Raw genomic sequence first — 15,944 nt, 5'->3', positions numbered from 1 at the left:
TTCAGAACATATTCAACATCATTTTTATCATGTGCAATTGGAAAGACCATGCATTGAAATGCCCACCAGACACACAACTCAGAATTTCAAAGACAGCAATTTATGTTGAAGTTTATCTTTGTGTCATGTAAACCAACATGCACATGATTATTGAGCTTCAAATTTTTCATTTAGTAAATTCTGTTACCTCTGCATTTTTTACCTTGTCCATATATTAAAGGTCTCAATGATAAAACATCCATCATGTGGGGGTAGGTGCGTAGCCTTGTGTTAGAATGTTTGCACACCACTTGGGAGTACCTGGTTTGATCCAGGGTTCTAGCTCATTATTTCACCTTCCTGCTGATGTGGCTCCTTTGAGGCAGCAAGATGGCCAAAGTAGCTGGGTTCCTGCCACCAACATGGGAGACCAGGGTTGAGTTCCTGGCTCCTGGCTCAGCCCCCTTGTGATTGTAGACACTTTAGGAGTGAACCAGCAGTTGAGGGCTCCTTCTCTGTCTCTCTGTGGGCGTCTTTCACTCTCACTCTGTGTCTGTGTGGGGGTGCCTCTCAAACAACTAAGCAAAAATGTTTAAATATCCTCTCATGTAGATGTGCCATAAACTGTTTCCTCACTGCCTATAGTTGTACATTAGGGTTCTATTAAGTAAACATGCACATTCTAAGCCAAGAAAGACTTCTGAGAGTCCAGCTCCATCTTATTAAGAAAAATAAGAAAATTAAATGCAATTACAAGTAACACACTTATCCAAAATGTTTGAGTAGAGTCTGATGATTCAACCAAGCCCCCCCTCAACTAACTCACACTTCTAATGTTCAATATGCATGCCATGTTTTCTCAGGTAAACCAAACCATTTAGCAAGCAAGAAATGGGTCTACACCTCATAACACCTCAGAGTACATCAATAAATAAGGAACGTGGCAAAGTAAATTACTCTTGAGCAAAATTTGATTTTTTAGTATAAAGTAAAATCCCAAATACTATCTAGAAATATAGGAAGAAGTGCACAGATGTGAATGATATCTGTCAACATAAAATACATTAAGGACATGATAAATATTAAGCTGGGCTTCCAATAAATTTTATATCAGCTATACAGATTATTTAAATGCTAGAATTATTTAACATCTATTCAAATTTAAGAAAATAATGAGCTTCCTGAATAAATTACAACCACAGAGACTTTTTTTTTGCTGTCATAAATGATCTTCTAGGACCATAAGTCAATGAAATGCATGTCTTATAAATAATACCTAGATTTTGCCTGGGTTGTTACTGTATACTTTTTGTCATCTTGAATTATTTCCTTTGGTTATATTTCCTGGTGTGGAAGGGAAGCCCATGATCCCCTTTGGATCACTTATAATGCAAGTGTAGCTACAGCACTGCCCAACTCCTGACTGGGGACCACAGCACTGCACAGTCCTCCTACTGCATGTGGACTTTCCCTTAAATGATAATGGCCTGGTGAAGGAGGAGGACATAGTCATAAAATGTTCCATAAATGTTATTTTTATTACTATATTTTCTCCCCTTCTGTAAAGTAACACATATTTCTTTACTTAAAATCTCAAATGTATTCAAAACTTTAAGATGTGAGGCCAATGTTAAGCTACAGCTTGTGATGCCAGCAAACCATATTCATTTTCCTCCTAACACACCTGGAAGGGCAGTAGATGATGGCCCAAGTGTTTGGGCCTCTGCCACCTACATGGGAGACCCAGATGGAGTTCAAGCTCCTAGCTTCAGCCTGGCTGATCTCTGGCTGCTCTCTCTCCCTTTCAAATAAATAAATCTTTTTTTGAAAAGCATACTGACAGAGAGAGAGTGAAAGACAAAGAGAGATTTCCCATCTGCTGGCTCATTCTCCAAATGGCCGCAACGGCCAGGACTAGGCGTTCCGAAGTCAGGAACCAGAGCTTCCTCCAGGTCTCCCATCTGGGAGACAGGGGCCCAAAGACTTGGGCCGTGTTCTGCTGCTTTCCCATGCATGTTAGCAGGGAGCTGGATTGGAAGCGGAGCAACCAGGACTGGAGTTGGAACCCAAATGGGATGCCAGAGTTGCAAGGGGCTTAACAATGCCAGCCCTAAATAAATGAACCTCAAAAAAACCCTTTTAAAATGTATGTATGGGGCCAATGCTGTGGTGCAGCAGGTTAACGCCCTGGCCTGGAGTGCCAGCATCCCATATGGGTGCTGGTTCTAGTCCCAGCTGCTCCACTTCCGACCCAGCTCTCTGCTATGGCCTGGGAAAGCAGTGGAAGATGGCCCAAGTCCTTGGGCCCCTACACCCACGTGGGAGACCCGGAAGAGGCTCCTGGCTCCTGGCTTCGGATCGGCGCAGTACCGACAGTTGCGGCCAATTGGGGAGTGAGCCATCAGATGGAAGACCTCTCTCTCTCTCTCTCTCTCTCTCTCTCTCTGACTCTCCCCTCTCTGTGTAACTCTGACTTTAAAATAAATAAAGAAATCTTTTAAAAACAGTATGTATGAAAATACATCTAACATCATGAAATGTAGATATAACTTAATTTACCTTCTATTGCTAAACAAATGTCCCAGAGCAAAAACAAAACAACAAAAAAATAAGATTCTCATCCAGTAACTTCTGCTTTATTGTTTTATAATATCCACTTTTCTTTATTGTATTATAACATCCCCATAGTCTGACTTTCTGTATTCTACAGAGTAGGACAGAATATTGCTACTTATCACTGTGAAAAGCTAATAATTCATTTACTTTCATCTGAATTTCCTTTTTAATTTGGTATATAAAATGAGGGTTAATTATATTTCTATCAACCAAACTAAAAGGGGCTCAGAAATTTTTTGTGCTGTGACTACTACTGTGTTTCACTTCAGTGCTTCTGTGTGTATGGAAGACCAAGACAGACAGACAGATGCAGATAGATTTGTTTGTTCAATGGTAAAGATTTCTGGCACCTCTAAAATATAGTGATGCTAACTTGAATTTTATAATAACTTTTTTGCAAAATGTCTCAAGAATATTTTTCTGCAGGTCTCATAAATTGTTGAAGAGCAGAAAGAGAGCTCTATAAATTTATAAAAAGGAGCCCAACTACCATAGATTTCAAATCAGGAAAGCAAGAACTCACAAGGAATAAATAAAAAAGTAAGACCAAAAATTTTGTAGCATCAGGAAATTATATATGATGAAGCATTTCTGGCTCAGTGAGAATAGATATTTTCTAGTTGTCAAACTCCATTGTTAGAAAATTAAGAGTAATTATATGGAGGATACACTTTCACCATACAGTATAAAATGTGCATAAAGGCTGATGTGCCACAACTGATATATATATATATATATATATATATACACATATATATATCATATCAATATCTATATATATATATATATATTTTGACAGGCAGAGTGGATAGTGAGAGAGAGAGACAGAGAGAAAGGTCTTCCTTTTTGCCGTTGGTTCACCCTCCAATGGCCACTGCGACTGGCGCATCTCGCTGATCCGAAAACAGGAGCCAGGTGCTTCTCCTGGTCTCCCATGCAGGTGCAGGGCCCAAGCACTTGGGCCATCCTCCACTGCCTTCCCGGGCCATAGCAGAGAACTGGCCTGGAAGAGGGGCAACCGGGATAGAATCCAGCGCCGCAACTGGGACTAGAACCCGGTGTGCCGGCGCCGCAAGGCGGAGGATTAGCCTGTTAAGCCACGGCGCCGACCTGAAATATATATTTTAATAAAGCATTCAGACATGGAATACTCAGAAGTTTGATATCTCAGAAGAATATGGAAATGGGAGAATATGAAACTGTTGATTAAATAGGAAAATAGAAATATCATTAAGGATATGATTTGATAAACTAAATCTATTTAAATAAACTCCATATATGTAATGTGTTATTCCATCTCTTTTATAGATCCATAACAGCAGAAAAAGATTAAAGGAAAAAATGAACTTTCAAAATCATATTTAAGAAATTTTCCTATGCCTGAGACTCGGAAGATAGACAAAGTCCAAAGCAGCACTGCAGAACCTTGTAGCTGAATGCATTTGTTTTACCTGTTAGCTGTCAATACAGCAAAAACTTCTAAATCCTGGGGCTGGCATTGTAGTGCAGCTGGTTAAGCCACTGCTTGCAACATGGACATCCCATATTAGAGTGCAGGTCTTTTTTCTCCTCTTTTAAAAACATTTTTATTTTGCTAGAACAGATTTAATGCATTTCATAGATACAATTCTAAGAAGATCACCATACTTCCCTCCCTCTCTCAAACCTCTTCCTTCCTATCTCATCTCTCCCCTTTAATTTTTGCAATAGCACACTTTCAGTTTACTTTATCACCACAGGCTTAATGCAGGTTTGAGCCCCAGCTGCTCCACTACTAATCAGCTTCCTGTTAATGCACCTGGGAAGGCAGCAGGAAAGACCCAGATGGAGTTCCTGGCTAATGACTTCTACATGGCCCAGCTCTGGCTATTGCAGCCATTTGGGGAGTGAACTAGCAGGTGCAATCTCTCTCTGCTTCTCTCCCTGTCATTCTTCCTTTCTCATATATAAATAATTCCTTTTAGAAACTGTAAATTCATTTGCAAAAAAAAAAGAAAATCAGCTCTGCTGTCAACCCTATTTGCAGACATATTCTGCTTCACTCAAGGGCTTCTCCATTGCGAGAGTGGGCCAGGCTGGTCTCACAGCCTGCTTGTTTCAGTGGTCTTCAAATAGTTCATGGAAAAATGTATTATGAAAAGTCACACACGAATTTCAAAAATTTTGCCCTTGGCCGGCACCACGGCTCAATAGGCTAATCCTCTGCCTGCAGCACCGGCACACCAGGTTCTAGTCCTGGTCGGGGTGCCGGATTCTGTCCCGGTTGCCCATCTTCCAGTCCAGCTCTCTGCTGTGGCCCGGGAGTGCAGTGGAGGATGGCCCATGTCCTTGGGCCCTGCACCCGCATAGGAGAAGCACCTGGCTCCTGGCTTCCGATCAGCGCGGTGCGCTGCCGCAGTACGCTGGCCGCAGCGGCCATTGAGGGGTGAACCAACAGCAAAGGAAGACCTTTCTCTCTGTCTCTCTCTCTTACTGTCCACTCTGCCTGTCAAAAAAAAAATTTAAAAAAATTGCCCTTAAATTCACTTATTTTTTATTCTAATTTTCACTAACTTTTACTTTCTATAAACTCACTGAGTTTTCAGTTTTGTCTACTCTAGTCTGCCTACAAATGGCCTCCTTATTTCCAGAATGAACTAGATAATTAAAATCAAAGGATTTTTTTTTTCACAAAACTATGGCAAGCAATGTTTTAAAGTCACCATACATAATCAACTACCAGATCAATGGTAAAAGATACAAAACAGTGGCAATGATGTTAGCAAAAATTAGAAATGATTCTAAATATTTAAACATTTATTTTTGAATATATCTTACATGCTATATTTCTCAGTTTCTAAGAAAACATGGTCTGCATCTGTGAGTATATGCTATATATGTTCCTGGTTGACACTATTTTTGGCTTCATGCCCATTAGTATAGTTTATATTAACAGGTTCGGTTTTAAAATAATTGAATAGCTTTGGTCCAATATTAATACATTTGAGTAGAAAAAATCAGTAAGAGGACATGAGTAGTGAGATGAATCAGCTATGAAGTAGAAGTATATCTTTGCATGTTGTAAAAGGATATGTAACTACCCACCAGTGACTCTCAGAAACATACTGGCCACAACAAGGCCAAATGAATTTCGAGCCACACATTCGTATCTTCCTTGATCAGCTTGCCCAGCATCATAGATGGTCAGCATGCCTCCACTGTCAACATGGAACTTACCACTCTCAGTGATCTGTACACCTGCCTAGGAAGTGAAGGAGAGTTGTAATTTAAAGAAAATACAGCTCCTAAAAGAATAAAATACTTGCATTTTCTTTGATGCCACTTCTTTGTTCAGCTCTGGACCATCAACATATCCTTCCTCCAAAGCTATTCCCCATCCCTCCTTTCTCCTCACTTAACTGTCATAGCTCCCAGACTACATTCATACTCTGTGGTTTCTATATAGAGTCTCTGAAAATTAGATAGATGGCCAATTAACATAACCACCATTTATGTAAGGTGGATTCTATTGCTTGTATGGAGGTAACCTAAATCATACCCTTTACAACCTTGTGAATGGAAGAGAGTTGTTATGAAGATTAAGTGTGATGGTGTATGTAAAAATGTCTGGTGTTAAGAGTATTTAGCATTCTGTCAATTTGTTTGTGATAAGAAGGTAATTTTTAGAAAATACACCTTGAGATATTTTGTTGAAAGGACCATAGGATGAAACATTTAATAGAATGTCAAGGGGCTGGCCTTGTGGCACAGGGGGTTAAGCCTGCAACCCAGCAACCCTTAAAGGCACCATTCCTGCTCTGCTTCTGATTCATCTCTCTGCTAATGCACCTAGAAAAGCAGCAGAAGATGGCCTGTGTGCTTGCAGATGGAGTTCTATGTCCCTGGCTTCTGGCTGGCCCAGTCCTGCCTGGCCTTTGAGTCCATTTGGGAGTGAACCAGTGGATGGAAGATCTCTCTCTCTCTCTCTCTTTATATATATATATATATATTTATATATATATATTTATATATATATATATACCTCTCTCTCTCTCTCTCTCTCTCTATATATATATATATATATATATATCCCTCTCTCTTGGTAACTGAGCCTTTCAAATAAATAAATTAAATCTTCAAAAAAGAAGGTCAACTAAAGCTTTAATATTGACCAAAATATGTATTTTCCTCATTTCCCTTTTAATATAAATATATGCTAATAAGTAAATAAAAGCTTTTAATTAAAAATATCCAGACTATTTGAAAGGACATGAGCTAAAAAGTTCAAGTTTTGACCAGCAGACTCACTTTAGACAGAAAAATGCTTGCAGTACTTGGCTACAGCACAAAAGGAGTGAGCCAATGAAAGTGCAGAGCCTTGTACTATACAGTAACGGCAACAACAAGCCAGTGGTTTTGAGAAACAGCTTGGTAACCCATCACACATGCTACAGTTGATTACACTTCTCCATAAAAACTGCCATTCGAGTGGTAGATTCATTGTTTTCATGGAACATCAGATCAATCACTGCATTTTGTTGAAAGTATATGGCTCAAGAACCATAGGAAGTAAGATACATAAATAAAAAGCTAGTGTTTCTTTAAAGCCATTCAGGTTTCAAACCCTTAGAAGTACTTCCCCCCCCCCCATGCCTCTTTACTAATAAGTTTTTTATTCCTTTCTGGTTTCAGGCTAATGACCTACTTTTAATCTACTTCTGAGTTATTAATTTGCAGTGGTTTCTCACCAGCCACTAAAGTTTTTAATTTATATATGACAAAGGCACTTTTTCTTTAGAAGAATTTAGTTGTGCTTATGCAGTTCTCATTACTATGCACATGAGAAAAGATATACAGTAGCAAAGCCCTGAGCCAAAATCAGATACAGTCACTTTAAACCTTTTAAAAAAGCAAAAAATAAACATGCTACAGCATTCAAAAGTAGTACTTGCTAGCAAAAATCATCATAGCAATAAATGAATGTGAGAATGATTATCTCCTTTTCAGGAGGTCAATACATCTGTCAGTGTTTGCACCATTACTGCCCTTCTAGTTAACATCTTACCTTACTCCACGTAATTATGGGCTGCGGCTCTCCGTGAGCATGACAGGAGATGTTTATATTCCTTCCAACCTCAACGCTCATGTCCTGAGGAAGTTGAGCAAACACTGGGAGATCTGGGAAAAGGAGCCCAGTGAGCCTCACATCAGAATCATTTTTGTCAATAGATGCCAGCCTTGTCAAACAGCCTAACTCTGGATCCAACACGGGTTAGGCACGTTCGCGTCTAAAATCAATTATTTGGACATCTATGGGAATAATAAGCATCACATACAGACCAGCAGTAATTAGGGCAGAAGTGAGACCAGGAATAAAGGGAGATGACTGCACCAAAGCTTTAACCACGTTTGTAATATGAAAGGTCTATGGAAGGCTTACGGGAAATGTACATGATGAAAATGCTATACATGAGTTTCAAGGTCTTTCAGATAAACTAACTTTATTTAAACATGTGTAATTTATTCATCTTCATCTACTTGAAAGGGAGAATCACAAAGTTATTGGGACAGACTGACAACTTCTGCCCATTGGTTCACTCCCCAAATACCCGTAACAGCCAGGGCTGAGCCAGTCTGAAGCCGGGAGCCAGGAACTCTCCCTGGGTCTCTCACGCAAGTGGCAGTAATCTAGGAAGCTAGATCATATGCATGGTAGCTAGGACTTAAGCCAGTAAGTAGGCACCCCAAAGGATGGCTAAACTCACCACAATGATATCATTTAATTCCATTTTTCCACAAACTTCTTGAAGTACTGCTGTGTGTGTTTCTTCAGCAGAGTATTTAATATGGGACATTCATTATTCTTCCTCAATATAATTTGCTAAGCCTGAAGTAACACTAACTTGTATTATTAAAAATTATTTCTGGCTAAGATATAAATATTGAATTCTTAAAGAAGAATATTATTTTCTTGAAAAGCACAAACTATCACAACTCATCTAATATAAAATAGATAATTGCAATCCCTATTAAGGAAATTAAATTTATAAACTTTAAATCTCCCACAAAAGATATCCCCAGGAAAGAATGAAAATCATTTTACTGGAGAATTCTGTCCAGTATTTAAGAGAAATAACAATTTAATACAATTTCTTCCACAGAATAAAAGAGGAGGAAATACTTCCTGATATTTTAAGAACTCTAATATAAAAATCAGATAAAGTCAATACCAAGACAAAAAATACTGTACAACACCTCTCATAAATATATACCCCAAAATCACTAGCAAGGTATTGGCAAATAGAATTCACCAATCTAAAAAGGTTTATACAGTGAACAGGTAAGGTTTACTGCCAGGACACAAGACCCTTTCAGTCTTTGAAAATCAATCAATAATATAATTCCATCATATTAACAGGTGAAAAAGAAGTCACATAATAATATCAATGAAAGTATTACAATTTTGAACATGTTAAACTTCTTTTATGATATTACAAACTCTCAGAAAAAATGAGAATAGAGAAAAACTGATATAATTTTACAAAGAACATACAGAGAAAACCTACAGTAAATGAAGGGTAAATGCTTTCTCTTCAGATAAGGAATCTGGCAGGGATGTCTGCTCTCTCCAACCTCAATCAACAGAGTGCTAGATGTTCCAGTCAGTGCAAGATGGCAAGAAAAGGACATACAAGGCCAACATATTAGAAAAGAAAAAACAAAGTGGTCCCAATGTGCAAATAATATCATCTTCTTTGTAGAAAATCCTATAAAATCTTAAAAATACTCCCAAATGAGTTGACAAATTCACAGGACACAAGATAAATAAAAAAAAAGGGGAAAACACATTATATTTGTAAATGCAATCAATGAACACATGCACATGAAAATGTTGAGAACACAAGATTATTTATCATTGCTCAACAACATGGGATACTTTGAAAGCAATCTAAAAGGAAGTACAACATTTGTATGCTGAAAACTACAAAATGCTGATATAAGACCTTTTGAATAAACATATATTCATGGATTGGAAATCTCCAGATATTAGAGATATTTCTTCACAAATTGATAACAAATTTAATACAATTACTAAAAAAAATTTCAGAAAGATTTTGCTCATGGATGAATACAAGATTATTCTAAAATTTCTTGATGAATAATGAAGTGAGAGGAATCACTCTACTGGATGTTAAAGCTAATCACGTAGCTATAAAAATCAAGACCGTGAGGTATTGAGAAAAGGGTATACACACGCACATATCAATAGAATTGTGACTCTAAACCACACCAGTGGGGGGAGTTCCAAGATGGCAGAGTAGGGAGGGAGCTTACTGTGCTAGTCTAGGTGAAGATAGTTTGAAAAAAGTGGAGAGAGTGCAGTCTCAGGGAAGAGCTAGGGAGAAAATGGCAGAGGAAACTCTATGCAAATTAGAGGGACATGGTAGATCTAGGTGGAGGGTATGGATGCCCACGACTTGGGACTCCAGTGGCCAAGAGCCTAGGCATCAGCATTGGAAAGTGAGGTGAAACCAGACCACAGCAGTCCAAGCCACTGGTGATAAAGCTGCAGGAAGAGCCTAGAGGGAACCTGGCATGGAGTATCATGGGGGATAGTATAACCCCCAAACTAGAGGAGAAAAAAAGGAGGGACATGTTTTCTCTCCCTGGTCACTTTACAATGGCATCCTGTAATAAGCCAATAGAGGTGGTGCCATTTTGAACATACATAACAGCTGTGTGAGCTAGAGTCTATGCTCAGCAGTCAGCTGAGTGGAGACTTCTGACTCTGGTGGGGAGAACTAACAGGGGCTGGGAGTTTCTGACTGTGGGAAGCTTGTGAGTTGGGACTATGAATAAAACTGAGGCTATGTGGGAGGACTCATGGTGTGGCTGGGACTTTGGGCAGTCACTATGGGAGACCCCAGACATGCAGGGCTGCCTGGTTACCTGGTGAGGGACATTGCTGGGGAATCTGAGCTTACACTAGGGACTGAACGGATTCTTTGTGTGGTCCTTGGGGCAGAGTGGATGAATATTCTACCCACTGGGACTATCGTTCAGACACTGGTATTCTTTGAGGGGAGGAGTACAGCTGTACAGAATAAACTTCCATTCAGATTAAAAAAAATAAGAGATTTACCATGCCAGACCTGGGTGTGTCACTTTAGACATGACCTTCACCCTGGAGAAAAGAACAGAGGTTTCTGGCCACACCCACTACAAGCCTCTAGATATTCACTGAACACAACAGACCCTCCAATTATCTACAGAGGAATAGTACAAAGATAAAAGCCACCATAGTAAAAAATCAAAGAAGAAACCAACGAGTATCTCCACAAATGCTGAATAACAAAAGCACCAATTCAAGAAACAAGAATAAGGAAGACAACATGATGCCCCCAAAAGATGATGATACGGAAGAAATGAGAGAAATGGAATTTAAAAAATTGATCATAAGATTATACAGAAGTTGGGGCTGGCACCGTGGCACACTAGGTTAATCCTCTGCCTGCAGTGCCAGCATTCCATATGGGCACCGGTTCTAGTCCCAGCTGCTCCTCTCCCAATCCAGCTCTTGCTGTGGCCTGGGAAGGAAGTAAAGGATGGCCCAAGTGCTTGGGCCCCTGCACCCACATGGGAGACCAGGAAGAAGCACTTGTTCTTGGCTTTGGATCAGTGCAGCTCCATCCATTGTGGCCATTTGGGGAATGAACGAATGGAAGGAAGACCTTTCTCTCTGTCTCTCTCCCTCTCACTGTCATCAACTCTACCTGTCAAATAAATAAATAAAATCCTTTAAAAAATTATATAGAAGTAATCAGAAGCATATACACTGAAAGCTATATAGGACATGAAAGAAAACTTTGCCAATGAAACTGAGATCTTAAAGAGAAATAAAAATGAAATGAATAATTCAATAGAACAAATAAAAAATGCAGTGGGAAGTCTTAACAATAGAATTGGAGAAGCAGAATTGGAGAAGAAAGAATATCTGACTTAGAAGACAAAGCACAGGAAATAATACAGTCAAACCAAGAACAACAAGAAGAAATTAGAAAACTAAAAAACACTGTTGGGAATCTACAGGACACTATCAACTGACCCAATATACAGCTTTTAGGAGTACCTGAAGGTGTGGAAAGAGAGAAAGGATTAGAAGGCCTTTTTAGTGAAATAATAACAGAAAGCTTCCCTAATTTGGAGAAAGAAAAGGACATCCAACTACAGGAAGCACATAGAACTCCTAACAGACATAACCAGAAACCATCTTCACCATGACACTTAGTAATTAAATTCACCACAGTAAAACATAAAGAGTAGATTCTAAAATGTGCATGAAAGAAATGCCAGATTCTTTTCAGAAGATCTCCAATTAGACTCACAGGTGACTTCTCATTAGAAATTCTACAGGCCAGGAGAGAACGGTGAGATGTATTCCAAGTCTTAACAGAAAAAAACGGACAACCCCAAACACTATACCTAGCAGAGCTCTCATTTATGAATGAAGGTGAAATAAAGGCTTTCCATAACAAACAGAAATCGAAAGAATTTGTAACCACCCGATCAGCCCTACAAAAGATGCTTAAGGATTGCTGCACACAGAAACACGGAAACATGATCATCACTACAAAAGAGGGTAAAGGAAGAAAATAAATCAGTAAAAGTTCAAAGGAAATTCAAAGTAAAAAATAGGAATATTTTTGGAAAAATGGCAGAGTCATTACTTATCAGTAGTCACCTTGAATGTAAAGGGTCCCAACTCACCAGTTGAAAGACATAGACTAGCTGAGTGTATTAAAAAACAAAACCCATTTTTCACTGACTACAAGAAACACATCTCACCAACAAAATGCAAGCAGACTGAAAGTGAAAGGATGGAAAAAAGATTTCCATGCCAACAGAAAACAAAAAAGAGCTAATATCAGAAAAAATAGACTTTAACAACAACAACAAAAAACTATTAAAAGAGACAAAGAAGGACACTATTTAATGATTAAGGGATCAATTGAATAGAAAGATGTAGCTATTATAAACATGTATGCACCTAATTACAGGCCACATGGCTATTTAAAAGAAATTTTAAGGGATCTAAAGGGAGACATAGACTCCAATACAATATACAATAGTAATGGGGGACTTCAATACCTCACTTTCAGCAATGGACAGATGAACCAGACAGAAAACCAGGAACGAGACAGCAGATTTAATTGACACTACAGACCAAATGGACCTAACAGATATCTACAGAACTTTTCATCCTACACTTGCAGAATCCACATTCTTCTCAGCAGTACATGGAACTTTCTCTAGGATTCACCACATACGAGGCCATAAAACAAGTCTCAGCAAATTCAAAAAATTGAAATCATGCCATGCATCCTCTCAGATCACAATGGAGTAAAGCTGGAAATCAACAACTCAGGAATCTCTAGGACATATGCAAACACATGGAGACTGGACAACATGCTCCTGGATGAACAGTGGGTCATAGAAGAAATTAAAAGAGAAATAAAAAAGAATTCTGGAAACAAATGAAGATGACAACACAACATATCAAAACTTATGGAATACAGTAAAATCAGTGTTAAAAGGAAAGTTTATAACGGTTGGTGCCTTCATCAAGAAATTGGAAAGACAGCAAATAAATGAGCTATCAATGCATCTCAAGGATCTAGAAAGACAACAGCAAACCAAAACATTAGAAAAGAAAAAAATTAAAATTAGAGAAGAAATTTAAAAAATTGAATCCAAAAAAGCAAAACAAGAAGCTGGTTTTTTTTTTAATTTTTTTAAAATTTATTTGACAGGTAGAGTTACAGACAGTGAGAGAGAGAGAGAGATGCGGAGAAAGGTCTTCCTTCCGTTGACTGATTCACTCCCCAAGTGGCTGCCACGATCTGAAGCCAGGAGCCGGGCACCTCTTCCTGGTCTTCCACGCGGGTGCAGGGGCCCAAGCACTCGGGCCATCCTCCACTGCCCTCCCGGGCAACAGCAGAGAGCTGGACTGGAAGAAGAGCAACTGGGACTAGAACCAGCGCCCATATGGGATACAGGTGCTGCAGGCACAGGATTAACCAAGTGAGCCATAGTGCCAGCCCCTGAGAAGCTGGTTTTTTGAAAGAATGAGAAAAATCGACACACCACTTGCCCAACTAACCAAAAAAAAAAAAAAAAAAAAGAGAGAAGACCCAAATCAATAAAATTAGAGATGAAAAAGACCCCAGAGGCACAGGCAGTCAAAGCCAAAAACTAACAAATGGGATTACATTAAATTGAGAAGTTTCTGTATGGCAAAAAAAAAAAAAAAAAAAAAAAAAAAACCCTCAGAAAAGTGAAGAGGCAATCGACAGAATGAGAGAAAATGTTAGCAAACTCTGCAATTGATAAAGGATTAATAACCAGAACATACAAAAGATCAAGAAACTCCACAACAACAAAATAAACAATCCAGTTAAGAGATGGGCAAAGGACTTCAACAGACATTTTTCAAAACAGGAAATTCAAATGGCCAACAGACACATGAAAAAATGTTCAGGATCACTAGTGTCAGGGAAATTAAAATTAAAACCACAATGAGGTTTTACTTCAACCCATTCAAAATGACTTTCATACAGAAATCAACAAACAACAAGTGCTGGCAAGGATGTGGGGCAAAAGGTACCCTAATCACTGTTGGTAGAAATGTAAACTGATAAAGCCACAATGGAAGACAATACAGGGATACCTCAAACATTTATATATAGACTTACCATATGACCCAACCATCCCACTCCTGGGAATTCACCCAAGTGAAATAAAATCAGTAAAGAAAAGAGTTATCTGTACCTCCATGTTTATTGCAGCTCAAATCACAATAGCTAAGACATGGGATTAATCTAAATGCCTGTAAACTAAAGACCGGGTAAAGAAATTATTGGATATGTACACTATAGAATACTACAAAACAATAAAACAAGTGAAATCCAGTCATTTGGAACAAAAATGGATGAATATGGAAAACATCATACTTAGTGAAATAAGCCAGTCCCAAAGGGACAAATACCACATATTCTCCCTGATCTGTCAGTACTAATAGAGTACCTAAAAGGAAAATGATAGAAGTACAATTGACACTTCAAGAAGGGACGACTTCAATTGTCCTTGTCTTGACTGTCAAGAAACAGTTTCATGGGCCGGCGCTGCGGCTCAATAGGCTAATCCTCTGCCTTGCGGCGCCGGCACACCGGGTTCTAGTCCCGGTCGGGGCACTGATCCTGTCCCGGTTGCCCCTATTCCAGGCCAGCTCTCTGCTGTGGCCAGGGAGGGCAGTGGAGGATGGCCCAAGTGCTTGGGCCCTGCACCCCACGGGAGACCAGGATAAGCACCTGGCTCCTGCCATCGGATTAGCGCGGTGCACCGGCCGCAGCGCGCCAGCCGCGGCGGCCATTGGAGGGTGAACCAACGGCAAAGGAAGTCCTTTCTCTCTGTCTCTCTCTCTCACTCTCACTGTCCACTCTGCCTGTCAAAAATTAAAAAAAAAATTAAAAAAAAAATAAAAATAAATAAATAAAAAAGAGAGATTAAGGTGTCCTTAAAAAAAAGAAACAGTTTCATTTTTTTGTTTTTTCATTTTTTCTTCATACTATTTGTTGAACTCTTTACTTAACATAGTTAACAATATGTGTATAAAGTCAATTGAAAACAGATCTCAGTAAAAAAATATGAGTGGGAATAAGGGAGGGAGGAGGTAGTTTCTAACTGTAATGCTGTATAGCTCTGCATACAGTCCTATGGATTTACTTCTGAAGGTACAGTTTAAAAACTTGTCATGTGACCTCCAAATCCCATTAAAGTGGGTGGTACAAATGCCATCATAAGTGTTAAAGTTATCATATTAAGTGTTAAAGTGAGCATATAAATAGGATCAAGTGTTTGGTAATAATAATAGAATTAAAAAGGAGAGGATGTTCTCATATGGGAGCCATTCCACACAGCAGACTCATAGAATGACAATTGTTTGAAGTACCATTCTGACCTCAGAATCAGCCCTTAAGGCTTCCTGGTCTAGATGAAAAGCCCATGAGAGTATTTCAGGCATAGAAAGCCAAGATATTGTGGCAAAAAGTCTTCTTCATGAAGGATCTCTGTGAGTGAGACCCCAGCGGAAAGAAGTGGTCATCAAAAAAGGATGTACTTTTCTCTAAAGAGAGGAGAGAACTTCCACTTTGCTTATGGCCTTATCCAAATACTGACAGAGTTTGTGAAATCAAAAGACTTTCATAGCCTAGGCAGTTCATTTCAATATCCTTGGGTAGTCACTGATGTCATACAAAAGAGTGCTAGAGTATTAACTGTTAAATTAACAACAGGAGTCACTGTGCACTAAC

General features: G+C 39.0%; 1 protein-coding gene across 1 annotated transcript in view; it reads right to left on the bottom strand.

Moving 5' to 3' along the window:
• Positions 1–15,944, bottom strand: part of PXDNL (peroxidasin like) — a 547,360-nt gene that overhangs the window by 105,338 nt on the left and 426,078 nt on the right. The window contains exons 13-14 of the mRNA XM_062189595.1: positions 7,640–7,752; positions 5,680–5,836 (exon numbers count right to left, since the gene is read on the bottom strand). Coding sequence (XP_062045579.1) covers positions 5,680–5,836; positions 7,640–7,752 — 270 coding nt within the window. The remainder of the gene's footprint in view (positions 1–5,679; positions 5,837–7,639; positions 7,753–15,944) is intronic.

The sequence above is a fragment of the Lepus europaeus genome, chromosome 4 (assembly GCF_033115175.1).
Source record: "Lepus europaeus isolate LE1 chromosome 4, mLepTim1.pri, whole genome shotgun sequence".
NCBI lineage: Eukaryota > Metazoa > Chordata > Mammalia > Lagomorpha > Leporidae > Lepus > Lepus europaeus.
The sequence above is the reverse complement of the archived record's forward strand: the minus strand, read 5'-3'. Positions and strand labels throughout refer to the sequence as shown.